This window comes from Podarcis filfolensis (genome assembly GCF_964270895.1).
Source record: "Podarcis filfolensis genome assembly, chromosome: 6".
NCBI classification, from domain to species: domain Eukaryota; kingdom Metazoa; phylum Chordata; class Lepidosauria; order Squamata; family Lacertidae; genus Podarcis; species Podarcis filfolensis.
The window spans coordinates 90186284-90202317 of NC_139609.1; the positions used below are offsets into that span (position 1 = coordinate 90186284).

Below are 16034 nucleotides of genomic sequence, written 5' to 3' on the forward strand. Positions count from 1 at the left end.
CATTCTTTATCTCAGACACAGCAAATTCTTGTTAAACCTTTTACCTAGGTTTTTTGTTTTTTTTAAAGTAAAGATGCAAGCGATCTGCTCTCATCCTGTTGAACTCTAAAACAGGCTTCAAACATGAAATGTAGCTCAACTCCAGCATTTTCAGAAAATCACTTAATACATTATACCTAAGTCCAAGTATCATACAGGTCCTGTCATGCATCTTAGCTCAGTTGATAGAGCATGAGATTCTTAATCTCAGAATCATGGGTTTGAGCCCACATTGGGCAAAAGTTTCCTGCACTGCAAGGAATAGATGACCCTTGTGGTCTTTTCCAACCTCCCAATTCTATGATCCTATGATCAGCTTCAATTGGCTGCAACTTTCTAGCCCCAGTAGATGATAGCCCCATAGCGGTGATCACTGTGTTCTTCCTCAACTGCTGATTTTATTAATTTTATTAATTAAATATTAGCTTCTCACTGCAAGAGCATAAGAACTGTGAAGGCCTCTGCCATCAGTCACAGGAAGCTCCAACGACATTCATTCAGAATTTTAGCCCATTCACGTCTGATGACTTGGACCATATTGAAGCATGCATAGCTCATTATATATATATAAATTATATCCCTCCCTCCCTGGCCGAAGCAGGGCTCAGAGCGGCTAACAACAGTAAAAGTAACACAGTTTACATAAAATCACAATCAATTAATTGAAATGCATTCTAAAATCAATTCATACTAAAATCAATTCAGAATCAAATTAATGGCAACCATTGGGCTAGAGTTCTGTGAGGATTACAGAAGGAGGGGGTCAGACTGTGCCCTGGCCAAAGGCCTGGTGGAACAGCTCTGTCTTGCAGGCCCTGCGGAAAGATGTCAATCCCGCAGGGCCCTGGTCTCTTGTGACAGAGAGTTCCACCAGATTGGGGCCACAGCCGAAAAAGCCCTGGCTCTGGTTGAGGCCAGCCTAACCTCCCTGTGGCCCAGGATCTCTAAGATGTTTTTGTTTGAAGACCGTAAGCTCCTCCGTGGGACATACCAGGAGAGGTAGTCCCGTAGGTATGAGGGTCCTAGGCTGTATAGGGCTTTCAAAAGAGGATGAGGTTATCAATGGCTACCAGTCCTGCTGGCTATGTTCTACCTCCACCGTTGGAGACAACATGCCTCTGAATCCTAGTTGCTGAGAGTCACAAGTAGGGAGAAGGTGTTGTTGCTTCCCAGAGGGTTCTGGCTGGTCAATGAGACAACAGAGTGTTGGATGAGATGGGCCTTTGGCCTGATGCAGCAAGGTTCTCCTGATGCTGTTATTATATTCCATGTAGAAAGTCTCGGGTTCAGTCTTTGGACCAGGCAGGGCTGGAGACAGCAGCCTGGAACCAGGAACTAGAAGTTGGGGATAAAAAGGAATCCAGAGCATAGGGTAAGCCAGGTGGCAGAACAGAAGAACATCAGGGCTGGAGAGACATCAGGATAATCAGGTGAACCAGGATCAAAAACATGACAATTCAGGTACACTCCAGGTACTATGGCATCCTAGCCATTCCAGTACAGCTGTGGTATTCTAGATGCTAAAGGAGAGGCCATATTTGCATGGCAGAACAGATGACTTGGATGTGGAAGGTCACATGTGATTTCCCGCTGGTAGGGCTTGGGGAAAAAGAACTTCTGGCCATCCCCTGGACAGCCACCAACCATAACATTAGAAGATAATGGTCTAGGTGACCAAACGGTTCCCTTTGGGAGGTTTATCTGTTCATGGTTGTTTCTACAAGGAAGTCCCATGCAAAAAATTTTGTTCAACATGAGGGTGATTCAAGGGTTCTCTCTGGGGTCAAGGGCTCCTTTGTAGGGAAGGCAGAAGGATAATACCTTGCTATTTTTCAGGAGCGCTTTTATCTCTGGCCAAAGCACTGCTCACGGAGTGATTACTGCAGCAATAAGCAATTAAGTGGTCTTATGAAAAGGGCATATGCCAAATGCACAGATAATTTTGGTTAAAAAGAAAGGGAGGCCGTTTGACCTGTGCTGATAATTTTGCTAAAGCTATTGGCAGTTATTAAAAACTCTGCTCACTCGCTCTGTTTTGGTATTTCAATCTTGCGTAGAAACTTTCATCTTACATTAATTTAACCAGTTGAGCCTGCAATCTATTAATCTTGAATCCCAGAGTGGGCCTTTGAGCCTTGACATGAGCCCAGCCTGCTAAATTCCAACTCAAGTGGAATTCAGGTTCATTTCTAATCATTGCAAAATGCTTCCCTCGCCTCCAAAAGTCTCCACCAGTTGGGAAGTAGGGGCACTATGACATCGTCATAAGAATTTTGTCTAGATCATCCCTGGCTTGTTCTTGGCTGACGTCAGTTTGTCAGAATACGGGAAGAGAATTGTTATAAATGAGTAACCTTCCTCCTCTGCCCTTTACCTGCAGAATTGATCTTACACCGGACAATACTCTGTGGGTTGGAGCTTGGTGGATTGGATTCCTGGGCGCAGGGGCTGGATCCCTTTTGATTTCGATCCCCATCTTGGGCTACCCTCATCGCCTGCCAGGTAGGTCAAGCGTGTCCCAACTAAACTCATTTTGGAGGCGGGTGGTGCTGTGGGCCTAGGACAGAGCCTAGGACTTGCCGATCAGAAGGTCGGCGGTTCAAATCCCCGCGAAGGGGTGAGCTCCCGTTGCTCGGTCCCTGCTCCTGCCAACCTAGCAGTTCGAAAGCACGTCAATGTGCAAGTAGATAAATAGGTACCGCTCCAGCGGGAAGGTAAACGGCGTTTCCATGTGCTGCTCTGGTTCTCCAGAAGCGGCTTAGTCATGCTGGCCACATGACCCGGAAGCTGTACCCGGAAGCTCCCTCGGCCACTAAAGCGAGATGAGCGCTGTAACTCCAGAGTCGGCCACGACTGGACCTAATGGTGAGGGGTCCCTTCACCGTCACCTTCAGCCCATGCCCTTCTCAAGAGAGTGGAAGGTTGCCAAGTGGCAGGGATGCTAATACTGTACCCCTCCTGTCCTGATGAGCAGGAGAGGCCATAGCATAGCATTGGTGCACCTGCTTTGCACGCAGAAAGTTCTAGGTTCAATTCCATGGCATCTCCATGTAGGGCTGGGAATGTCCCCAGCCTGAAACTTTAGAGAGCTGCTGCAAGCCAGTGTAGGCAACACTAGACTTCATGGACAAACAAAGTGGCCCAGAATAAGGCATTTCCCCATGATGTTCTTAAGAATGTGGTCAGATTCTCTTTCAGCATGTGGCTGGACAATACAGATAGGCAGCATAACAAATGGTAAGGCTTGGGAAATAGTTCATTCTGCTTACTATTCCGTTAATCAAAATACAAAATAACGAGTGGTCTTGTTTGTACGTTATGCTCCACCAAACCATGGCCTAGCACGGATGTACCAGCTAGCTGGCAGCGGACCGACTGAATCCTGGAGCCCTGGGAGACGAATAGGGAAAGGAAACAGAATTTGCAGAACAGCGTGCCTTTGTTAATCTGCCATTGTTATGCCCTGTGTGTTATCATTTGAACCTCGGTCATGCTGTGCATATTTGCCTGTGGAGGGGGAGAAATGAAAGCAATGCAAATTCTCTCCCCCACATCTTCCTCCTCCGGCGTCTCTTTTGCTCAGTTGCCTTCCTTCCCCTCTCGGGCCTTGTCCCAAATCACTTTGAAACAAGCTGACGAGCTATTTGCAACTTGCTTGATGACACACACGTGGTGTCCTAAGATTCCCTCACCCTCCCTTTTCATTGTGCGATACTTTTGGGTAGCCAAGCTCAGAGCAGACAAGGCACTGAAATTCTCCGCTCAGCCTCTGGATCAGCCCTGCTGCTGCCTTTTATGCCATTTTTTCCATGCTCACCTCCTTCTGATGTGTCAATTGACCTTCTCTTGGTCTGCTGGAGTTGCAGATAATGTTTCATGCACTGAACTCTACACGGGAGGGTTGGCATTTTGCTGCCGAGCACATGATTTGCATGTAAAAGGGTCCCAGGGTTCAGTTCCTGACATTCGCCAGCAGAGCTAGGAAATACCTTTGTCTAGAGAGCCTTTGCCACTGCTGGTTGGTGTAAGGGGAAAAGCCTGTGGCCTTCCATGAGTTGGTGGCACGCCTGTGCAGGCAGCAAAACCAGGACATTGATTGAGTCTCTGTTGGGCCACCATAGATAGCTGATGACTTGCAGCCCAATCCTACCCTGTGAGCAGTGGTGGACCTACATTTTTGTGACCCCAAAGCTTGAACTGTCCTGGGGGCCTCTTCACAACCAACAATGAGGTCTGGGTAACCATTGTTACCTGCTTCAGTGGGGTTGTTCCATGACAGATCAGCACACCTTTACAACATCTGTGCTACTGACTCTCAAACTTTGAGATTGCAGACCCTCCAACAGTCCCTATTTTCCAGGGACAGACCCGGATTCACAGAAGCCATCCTGGTTTCTGATCTGATCCCATAACGTCCTGCTTTGCCCTAGGATGTCCTTCTTTTCATCAGAAAAATGTTGGAGGGTGTGGTAGGACATCTCTATTTTCATCAGAGAAATCTTGGAGGATATGGAATTATGTGACCCCTGAGGCAAGGAGATAAGTAACTATACAACTTTTAGAAGACATCTGAAGGCAGCCCTGTATAGGGAAGGTTTTTTTTTTTAAAAAAAAAAGTTTAATATTTTCTTATGTTTTTGTATATGTTGGAAGCTACCCAGAGCGGCTGGGGCAACCCAATCAGATGGGTGGGGTATAAATAATAAAATTATTATTATTATGGAATAGGAAGTCCTTATTTTCATCAGAGAAATCTTGGCGGGTATGGGATTGTAGAAATATTTGCAACAAAAAATTAATGAATTCGGGTCGCGCCACTCATATTGGGTCTGCTAGACCCCAGAATTTTAAGCAATGTGAACTAAAGTTGCTTCTGCAGCCCTGAAGCTTAAACTTCATTATTTCCATAGGAGACCCTTCCCTGACTGTGAGGTAGGCAACACTGAGAGATAGTGACCAGCCCATGGCCTCTCAGTGATATTCATGGGCAAGTGTGGATTTGAACGCTGTTCTCCCCTGTCCCAGATGCATATTCTAGCCAACGACACTAGACAGGTTCAAAATGCACGGAGATCAGAGGTCGGAACTGGCAAGGAGGTTGATATTTGGAAAGGGGACACAGGGCACTCTCTACAACCCCCAGCCATTTGGATACTGCATGGAGGACATTTCTGAATTGTGACGATTCCCCAGTCTGGCCAAATCCCCCAGCTGCAAGGTTCACACTGAACTTTGTATGTTTTCAGGTTCTCAGCGCTACATAGTCATGAGAGTTTCAGAGGCCCATCAGCTGAAAGACGGCAGCCACAAAACAGCCTCAGATCCTGACTTTGGGAAGACGGTTAAAGACCTGCCACGGTGAGAACTTCTTGTACCTGTCATTCAGATAACTGTGTATTTTATTGGGGAGGGAGTATTATCTTAACAATTTATTTCTTAACTGTCTTTAAACTCTGCAACAGCCTTGCTCCTTCCCCCTGGATCTTCAACCACAAACAAGTTAATGTTCTGCCACATTGTGGCGCGGGAAATGGATGTTACAGATTGGGGAATAAATTTGATTCACTTCACAATTAAAGGTGAATCTTCCTAATTTGCACTTTCCATAACAAAACTGACACCGCCCTTCAAAATTTGGACTTCTCAGAATCTTTTCAGTACTGTTCTCCGCTTAAGTAATTTGAACAGAATGCAAATATTAGAATAAAGTGTGGGGGAAAATGCATATATGTGTGAAAATAACATACCAAAAATGTGTTATATTACGGAATGTTGCTTTACCAAAACAAATGTGTCTATTAGACAATATTGCATACAAAAACCTGGGTATTAGGAGAAATTTGTACAAAAATACTATGGTATACATTTTCATGAGATCTTTATATATATATATATACCGTATTTTTTGCTCTATAAGACTCACTTTTCCCCTCCTAAAAAGTAAGGGGAAATGTGCGTGCGTCTTATGGAGCAAATGCAGGCTGCGCAGCTATCACAGAAGCCAGAACAGCAAGAGGGATTGCTGCTTTCACTGCACAGCGATCTCTCTTGCTGTTCTGGCTTCTGAGATTCAGAATATTTTTTTCCTTGTTTTCCTTCTCCAAAAACTAGGTGCGTCTTGTGGTCTGGTGCATCTTATAGAGCGAAAAATACGGTATATGAAAAATTTCAAACTGGTGTAGAAATGTTGAAAACTGAACTTATGATTGGAAAAATGAAAAACTGAGGGAAATCAAAATTGACACATTCACCACTGCCTTACACTAGCCATTATTGTCCATTGAGTACAATCCATTGCTACTGGCTAACACGTCCTTAGCCAACCTGGTGTCTTCCATATATTTTGAGGTACAGCTCCCATCCTCATGATGGGAGATATCTTCCATATCATCTAGTTTAGAGAACACCAAGTTAGGAAAGGCTGCCTTAAGCAAAAGACATTTATTTCCATGGCGATTCATAATTATTGCAGTATAGCATTTTGTAGGCACAACCTATAAAACCAAGTCCTCCTGATTTCACTGGGAATGATTTAGAGAACTGGTCAACCTGAAAGTGCATCGCTTTGACTAGAGCAGCCTTTGCTAACCTGGTGCTTTCCAGATGCTTTCGACTACAATTCCCATCAGCCCCAGGCAGGCCGAGCTATGTGACATCAGAGCTAAAGAGAGGCACTGAATAGTAGTATGTGCTTGGACATCGCAGGGGAGTTCAGATGACCCCTGCTGCAGCAGACATTGGGAGAATACGCCTGGAGGGATCTCCAGGCTCTGCAAGCTAGTCAGGCTCCCTCTCTCTGCTTTTGGCTAACACGTGAAGTGATTTGACATCCATACTGGTGTAAGTGCACAGATCCTGGCCCAATCGAGACTCCCCCATTGCATGGAAGAGCTGGATGGCATCACTGAAAGTGATGCCAGACTTCAGTCAAGCTTATAAAGTAACAAGATGGTCTCTTCTACAGATCTCAGCATCCAAGAGGGTCTGTAGGCAGGAGATGGTCTTTTAGATGTCTGGGTCCTGAGTCATTCAGAGGACAGTCCTCTGTGAAGTAGGATTCATGACCACCCTAGCTGATTAGATTTCTCCCCCATCCGCATATGATCAGGGTAGAATCATTACTACATGACATTCTTTACACCCACATTTCCAATGCACTGCTAAGCGTTCTTATGCACCTCATGTATTTTATTATTTATTTATTTTGAACGATGCCTAAACTGCTTAATCAAAGCTCAGTCAGCAGAGTAGGAGACTCTCAATCTCAGAGTTATGGGTTCGACCCCCACCTTGGGCAAAAACGGAACCAGAATTAGTTAGCTCTGCTTGTCATTAGCTCTGGCTCCACCTATCATTGGCTCTGCCACTGCCTGTCATTGACTTGGTTCCTCCTCCTCCTCCTCCTGGCCTCTCTGCCTTTTAGTGGGACGCGGGTGGTGCTGTGGGTTAAACCACAGAGCCTAGGGCTTACCGATCAGAAGGTTGGCGGTTCGAATCCCCATGACAGGGTGAGCTCCCGTTGCTCAGTCCCTGCTCCTGCCAACCTAGCAGTTCGAAAGCACGTCAAAGTGTGAGTAGATAAATAGGTACCACTCCAGCAGGAAGGTAAACAGTGTTTCCATGCGCTGCTCTGGTTCACCAGACGCGGCTTAGTCATGCTGGCCACATGACCTGGAAGATGTACGCCGGCTCCCTTGGCCAATAAAGCGAGGTGAGTGCTGCAACCCCAGAGTCGGTCATGACTGGACCTAATGGTCAGGGGTCCCTTTATCTTTACCCATCATCCCTACCCAATACCCAGACACACATGTACCTGGGTGTTTACAAATAGGTATGGATGTGCATCTTGTCCAAATGCTGCACATTTTCTGCCAGGTATACTGGCTTTTGCCTCACCAGCCTCAATAGGAACCAGCCAACACTGGGTTTGCATAATAAAATCGAAGGTAAAACCCGAAGTAACTATATTAAAATGTGCATAAAATACCATAATTCTCATTCAAACGCAGATAAGTAAAAATATAGGCAACAGCAATCTATGCCTTGGTAGGCCTGCTGAAATAAATAATAATAGAGGATAATAAAGGATGCCGGTGGGCTTAAGCACCCATAAGTCTCCTCTGGCGTGTGGCCCACCTGGGTTGGTTGCCAGGCAATTTGTATGTATTATGCAGAAAGAGTATCCTGAAGAAATTTCAGCCTACTTACTGAGTGACATTCTTGACCTGGTGCCACTTTCCAAGATTATGGCTCAGTTCTTCTATACGGAAATTAAATTCAGAAATAGCATTTAAATGCTGGTCGGCGTATGACCCAAACAACAGAGATGCAAAATAGAAGCCGAGAGAACTCAAGAGTTTGCTTTACTTTTCACTCCAGGTGCTTATCTTCAAGTGCTTATCCACCGATGATTTACAGGCTTTCTAGCTTCAGGGAGCCTTCCCTCAGAATTAAAACGACACAGCACAAAAGGAAAGGGGGCAGGGAAGGAAAAGGAAAACAGCAAACTCAGGGTGGAAGTCAACATAGCACTAAGGTGATTGTGCTGCCAGCGCAAACGTTTCTGCTTGGCTGATGGGATGATCTCCCCTCTCACCTCCCTCCCTGTGCTATGTTCTGGGGGTTTTTCAGAGTTGATTTGGGGGAGCCATGGGGGTGCATGGAGGGAGGGGAGGGTGTGGAAGGCCCCATTGCACTACTGAGACAGGTAAACGGCATTTCCATGTGCTGCTCTGGTTCACCAGAAGCAGCTTAGTCATGCTGGCCACATGACCCAGAAGCTGTATGCTGGCTCCCTCGGCCAGTAAAGTGAGATGAGTGCCACAACCCCAGAGTCGGTCACGACTGGACCTAATGGTCAGGGGTCCCTTTACCTTTACCTTTATACCAAAGCCTGCAGAAATTGTTTCTGCTCCCTGGTTTCCAACAGACAACTGTTTGACCACCGTGAGAGCAGTTTGCTGGACTAGCTGGGCCTGATCCACCATTTTCTTATGCACTCCTCTGATCGACATATTTCTGGTGTTGCTAATTTCTTTTTCCTAAATTCATATAGAATGGGAACATTGCAAAGCATTGTCCCCCGCAAAGCACAACAAATTGAATGAAATCTGGTACAAGCAAGTCTTGTTCTCAAAGTAACATTTAAGAACAAGATTAGCTTTCTGTGGATTTCGCTGGTTAGAGACATGTAATTCTCACTAACTGCTGTGTTCCTGAACCACATGCCTATCTGAGAAAACACCCAGGGAGAGAGGATCGTTCAACAGCTGTTGTTACAGAACATCATCAAAAAGGATCAGAGAAGGTCAGCCTCTTCTCAGCTGTTTCTCAGCCGATAACCGAAAACTTGACACTATCTTTCCTTTCATTTTCCTGCATCTAGTGTTTACTGACGATGATGAAGATGAAATAGAAGGGAGTCAGTGTTGCATTTTTATAAATTAACTAGTGGCTGTGACCTCTGCTTTGTTGTTCTCCAACCCCATCTACCCCTGGCTTCATGCAAATGCAGCATTCTGATGAGATGCTACAAATTCTCCAATGGGGGCTGCATGGTGACAGCCTTACATGTGTATTTATATAGGAAGAAAGCAATAGTTATGACCTACCCTGCTGGGGCTGATGGGGGGCTGTAGTCCAAAATATCTAGAGGGCACTAGGCTGGTGAAAGCCCATTCACCATAACTAGTTCTACAAATTGTTCCCATGAAAATTAGAATGACTTTAAAGTTATGGATTGTATGGGTTGTGTCCCAAGACAGTTAAAGTTTGTAATCAAATAACTGTTTCATGTTTCAAAACAATGCCATTTTTGCAGACCATGGGTTGAGACTCCTTAGGGTAGTGATAAAGCGGGATATCAAATCCAAACTCTTCTTCTCTAGTTAAGAACAGTTTCAGGTTAAGAACGAACCTCCGGAATGAATCAAGTTCATAACTAGAGGTACCACTGTAATAAAGCAGCTTAGATTCCACACCTCAAATGCCTAGTTTCTGCTTGGACTATGTTATCAGACTGGGTGCATATATCTTCGGATACATGTCACAGAAGCGCATCGGGAAAGAGTGATGAATCATTCCGAGCATTGCTTGTGGAGAAGAACGCAGCTGCCTGGCATTTTCCAAGTTGGTTCAGAAGCCCAGCACAGTTTACTACGTACCAACAACTGCAAGTCTTCCCTGGGCTGCAACTGTGCTGTCACTTCCATTGCAAAGGGGGTAAAGGACTTCATAAAGTTGTATAACAGAGAGATTCAACTTGGTGCAGAAGAAATCCTGTTGAATTTGGTTGCTCTTCATATCCGAGAGAGGGATAGATAATTGGGACCATCTTAGTTCCCCAAGGCCTTTTCTGTACCCAGGAGAAAGGCTCACAGCTGGAATCACTTTCTGGAGAAAAATACAGAAATAATTGCCACATGTCATATATGCTAAAATATCTTTCGACACCCATCCTGCAGAGGGCTTATTCATATGTCTAGTTCCTGGGTAGTTTAATTATTTGGTGCTTATTTCCACATGTATTAATGTCAGTGTTCTGTGTTTTCCCGTCTAGTTTCCTTTAAATTGGGGGTGGGGAACCTTTTTTGGAGGGGAATAAAGGGCCACATTTCCTGGATTAAAAGCTGTTGGGGCCACATTCCAGCTGTCAGAATGGGTGGGGGCAGTTGCAAACACAACCAATCACAAGTTCATGCAGAAAACAATTTCCATGGAAACAGAGACATCTATTTAATTGTCAGTAAATCCACTTAAGTTCCAGTTTCCATTTTCTCCACATACATTCTCACATCAAGTTGTTAAAAAAGAAACACGAACTCTTTATCTGCCCCGACTGTGCAAAAGTCCAAAATAATGAAGTGACACCTACATAAGGATGTAAATAAGATAAACGAATAGCCAAATTTCAAGTCTTGCCATACAGCTTTCCAAAACTTCAAAATGCAAGTGCACCTCCAAAATTGCATGCATGCAGTTACAAGACGCATGGATGGTTTTTGGCATACTGCAAGGAACACAAGTCGACCTCTCTGCTGAGACATTTCCCTCTCTGGTTTGGTCTTCTTGTACCAGAACTTCTTACAGAGGATCCCCTCAAAGTGTTTCTTATTGAACAGCTGGAGGGTAAGAAGGAACCATCTGGTGTAGCACCAGGATTTCCACATATCTGTGTCAGTGGTTCTGGGATTCCCTAGCAGAATGTTAAATGTTGCACAGAAGGCCAAAATGAACCAGCAGGTGTAAGTTAACAGGAATAGAAGGGACGCGGGTGGCGCTGTGGTCTAAACCACTGAGCCTCTTGGGCTTGCCGACCAGAAGTTCAGTGGTTTGAATCCCCGCAGCGGGGTGAGCTCCAGTTGCTCTGTCCCAGCTCCTGCTAACCTAGCAATTCGAAAGCATGCCAGTGCAAGTAGATAAATAGGTACCGCTGCAGCAGGGAGGTAAATGGCATTTCTGTGCGCTCTGGTTTCCGTCACGGTGTTCCATTGCGCCAGAAGCAGTTTAGTCATGCTGGCCACATGACTCGGAAAGCTGTTTGCAGACAAACGCCAGTTCCCTCGGCCTGAAAGCAAGATGAGCACCACAACCCCATAGTTGCCTTTGACTGGACATAACTGTCCAGGGACCCTTTACCTTTACCTAGAGGTGCAGCGTGGTGCAAGTTTTGGAATGCTGGACTATGACTGGGGAGGACCAAGTTTCAGATCCCTCCTCGGCCATGGAAACTTACTCTTTCAGCCTAGCCTACGTCACAAGGATAATGTGAAGATGAGAGGGGGACTATGGGCTTCTTGGAAGAAAAATGGGACAAAAATGTTGTACACATATGTAAAGTATACAAGAACTTGGAAGAAACCAGGCTACCACATAGAATTACCAATCAAAGCATTGACAATTAATATGGGACTTGAATGGGAGTTTAGATGATTGAGATTGAGCTTGTTTCAACATGCTGTTTTTCCTCTGCTCTTGGATCAATGCAGGTCAGTGCTGCTGCTCCTGAAGAACCCAACCTTCATCTTCCTTTGCTTAGCTGGAGCAACAGAAGCCACACTCATTGCTGGGATGTCCACCTTCGGCCCCAAGTTTCTGGAATCCCAGTTTAGCTTAAGTGCCTCGGAAGCAGCAACCTTGTTCGGTAAGGAAATGTTTGTAAGGGGCCATTGCAGGTTGCTTACACCTTCTTAAGCAATTGGGCGTGTACGGCCTGGTTCGCACAACATGCTAAGCCAAACATTGGTACAGTGAGACCCACATGAATGGAAGTGTCTCTGAACAGAGGCTGGCAGCCACTTTGCTGCTAACCAGTCCTTTTTGCTGCTGCACTGTGTTGCATACCCCACAAATGTCCCGGGAAAACTGGGACACCCCGTTTCCCCCCTGCGATAGCCCAGCAGCCATTTGGTCACCGTGAACTCGCACAATTTTGCACTGAGAACTCACCCCGAAAAAAGCGCATCTTCTGGGTTCTGTTATCTTGCCCAGGTCACGTGAGTACAGATGGGAAGATGTCTGTCCCGGTTTTGCAACTCAACATGGTGTTGGCCTAAGGCAAGGTTTGGCTTAGTGTGTTGTCTGAACTGGTAGGGGTGCCAACTTGAATAAAATATTGGGGGGGGGAGAGAGAGATTGGTTCTATTACGCAAATTGTATGACAAACTGCATCCTCTTCTGTCGCACTTTTTTGGCATAGGGCTGTTGATGGATTTTATCTTTATTTTCTGTAAAGTGGAAGCGGCCACCCCACCCAGAAGCCCCTATAATAATAATAATAAATAATAATAATAATTTATTTATATCCCGCCCTCCCCAACGGAAGCTGGGCTCACAGCGGCTAACAACAGGAAAAGGAACACAATTGACATAAAATCACAATCAATTAATTGAAATACATTCTAAAATCAATTCAGAATCAAATCAATTCAGAATCAAATTAATGGCAACCATTGGGCTAGAGTTCTGAGCATTACCAAAGGAGGGGGTCAGACTAATCATAAAATTTAATAATAATACTGCCAGCTCAGGAAGGGCTGCCTGGGTGAACAGAATTACTCCAGAAATGAGTACAGTGTAACCATGGAAGCTTCTCACTTCCAGCTCTGGGTCTGGGATAGCAGAGGGCCAATCCAAAGGGTGTTGGCTCTAGCCTGGCGCCAGGCTGCACAACCAGCTCCCCTAGTGGTTACAGTCACCAGGTAGCCAACTCCTAAATGGCACCCCACACAGTAAATGGCTGTGTAATTCGTATTCAGAGCTGCTTAAATGGTAGTCCCTAGCTGGTGTCCCGTCCAGATACTGGCCAGGGCAAGCCTTTTTTGTTTGCATTCCTAATGATGTATGTTCCAGCTGGCATCAAGTTGGTTTTATGCAATCCTGCTTTCAGTAAAGTCTCAGGTTGGAGGCGCTGCTTCATTTCCCAGTTGGCTCATGTCCCGTTTGCTCCCTGCTGATCTGGGTCCCCTCCGCCAAACACTCATTTCACGTGCTGCAGCAAAGAGTGCCCCTCCAGCTTTGCAAAAAATGTGATAATATTGAAGAAGCAGAGCAACTAATAAAGCAGAATGGTTTGGGGGTGGCCCAGTGCAAATGCACCACTAATGCACAGTTATTGCATCAAATGCAAGTTGCAGAGTCTGCCCATCCACAAACAAATACCCCACCAGCCTGGAGGGACCCAATTGCATCACAAGCTTTCTGAGGCTATTTGTTTTGCTGAACATATACTAGTTATTCCTTCCAGTGTTCTTGCAGCCTGTGTTCGAGATCAGAGGGAGATCTGTCCCATCACAAAGAGATTCTTAGTCTGTGCTGCCAAGAGCTGTGTTTTCAGACGGGCGTGATTGCAAAAGATAAAGGAAAGCACCTTAACCACATATGTGATCTTGCCGATTTCTTCTCCTTTTGGAAGGCTACCTCGTGGTTCCAGCCGGAGGCGGGGGCACATTCCTCGGAGGCTTCATCGTGAACAAATTTAAGCTGCGCTGTTCGGGGATTATCAAGTTCTGTTTGTTTTGCACCATGTCCAGCTTGCTGGCCATTTTCATCTTTTTCATCGACTGCCCCAACATGCCCATGGCTGGAGTGACACAGATGTATGACAGAAGGTAGGAGACATGATAAGCCATGTCACTCTGCTGATGCTATTGATGCTGAGGATGCAGCAAAGGGGGGAACTCGGGATTATTAATGTATGAAATTGAGACCAGGTTTCCCATCCCCACTCAGCCATGAAGCTCCCTGGGTGACCTCGGGCCATTAACCTCGGACTTGCAGCCTAGTTAAAATGGAAGGGTGGAGAGAGAAACTATGGGAAACTTCCCCTGGGAAGAGGGATATTGATTGTTAAACCCCTCTGAAAATTGTAGTTCTGTGGGGAGCTGTGGCGATCACACAGGGCCCCCGGATGTTTGACGGTCTATTGACCCTGTGCCACCACTGTGATTGCTTTTTCCGCTGCCACCACCCCATTTCTCACAGGGACGCACGGAGTCCAGACAGATGTTAACATTAACAAATAATCAAGTTTATTTTTAAATGCAGGAACAAGCTTATGGTTTCAGTTAATTTTTCTTGGCCGTTTCTTAATCTTAGTTTCTTACTGACCTATCCGTTCTTAACAACTTTAAACTGATTATTCCAACTATCTATCTGACTCCACCTGATAATTCCTTTTTTTTTTTAAATGATATTTATTGGAATTTTCAAAATGTTTCAAAAAAAAATAAAAACAAAAAAAGTACAGATTCAAACAAAAAAGAAAAAAGAGAGAAAAAATACAACAATACATCACAAACAATTAAAAACATTTAAGAAGCGAATTCATTATTTCCAAATCCTCAACTGTCATTACCTTCTTTCTTAGACCTCCTCCTCCTCCCTTTCTTTGTATCCTAGTTGTTAATTATCCCAGCAAATCCTTTCCATATTTCATAATATTCTGTCATTACATTACCCTAAACTGTTTTAGTCTTATCTTTCTATAATAAGATAAATCTTAAAGCTTAAAACTTAAATCTTGTCCTTACCAGCTTCTCATAACCATAACATTCTTTCATAATTCTTTAAACATTTTTGCTAAAGCCAAGTAATTTCATTCCAACATTTTTCTAATGTTCATCAATTTTATAAAACAGTTCTAATGGTATATAAAAAAAAATACAAGCAAGTCCAATCTTCATCCAACGTTCCTTCCTCCTGGTTCCGGGTTTTGTCAGTCCTTATTATCACGTCAATCTAGCTCATTAACCTGGCAACCTTATATCCGAGGCCCTCAGGTCTCTTCCATGTCCCTTCCGCAGCTCTTCTTCATATTTATAACTGTATTTTCCCTTGTCTCCTACTCGTGATAGCTCCAGCTTGACAATATTTTTAGCCCTTCTCGACAGATCAGCCCCTCCACCTGATAATTCCTGTCACTCTCTCACAATACAACTCTACCAACCCACACCTAATCCTCCCTCTTCCTTCTTCAACTCCCAAACCTCAACTGACTTTCAAAACCTCCCACTCTAACTTTTACTCCTCCCTTGCATTCCCACTGGCCAATCACATCACACTCATTTAACCCTTTCCTTATGACCCACCTAGGAGGCAAACGCAACAGAGGCCTCCTAAAAACTCTCAGCACCCTTAACAAACTGCAGCTCCCATAATCCTTTGGGGGAAGCCATGGCTGTCTAAAGTGGTGTCGTAATGCATTAAATGTACCTTATGAATGTGGTCCATCTGTGGACACTTCAAGAGGCTAAATGTTGTGTGTGTTGGCAACTTCTATGCTTTGTCCAGCATCTTACCCGAAGGCCGCCTCAACCTGTCCGCCCCTTGCAATGTGGAGTGTGATTGTCTGCGAGAGATGTACAGCCCCGTGTGTGGGAATGATGGAATCATGTATTACTCCCCCTGCCACGCAGGATGTAAGAAGGTTTCAACCAGCCATGACAGCGGGAAAAAGGTATGATCTACAGAAAATACCTGCTCTGTCTTGTTGTCAG

General features: G+C 45.0%; 1 protein-coding gene across 4 annotated transcripts in view; it reads left to right on the forward strand.

The window, feature by feature from the left end:
- Positions 1-16034, forward strand: part of SLCO4A1 (solute carrier organic anion transporter family member 4A1) — a 64160-nt gene that overhangs the window by 34539 nt on the left and 13587 nt on the right. For all 4 annotated transcript variants that reach the window (XM_083618549.1, XM_083618548.1, XM_083618547.1 and 1 more), the window contains exons 4-8: positions 2420-2541; positions 5286-5397; positions 12027-12181; positions 13952-14147; positions 15829-15994. In XM_083618549.1, coding sequence (XP_083474675.1) covers positions 2420-2541; positions 5286-5397; positions 12027-12181; positions 13952-14147; positions 15829-15994 — 751 coding nt within the window. The remainder of the gene's footprint in view (positions 1-2419; positions 2542-5285; positions 5398-12026; positions 12182-13951; positions 14148-15828; positions 15995-16034) is intronic.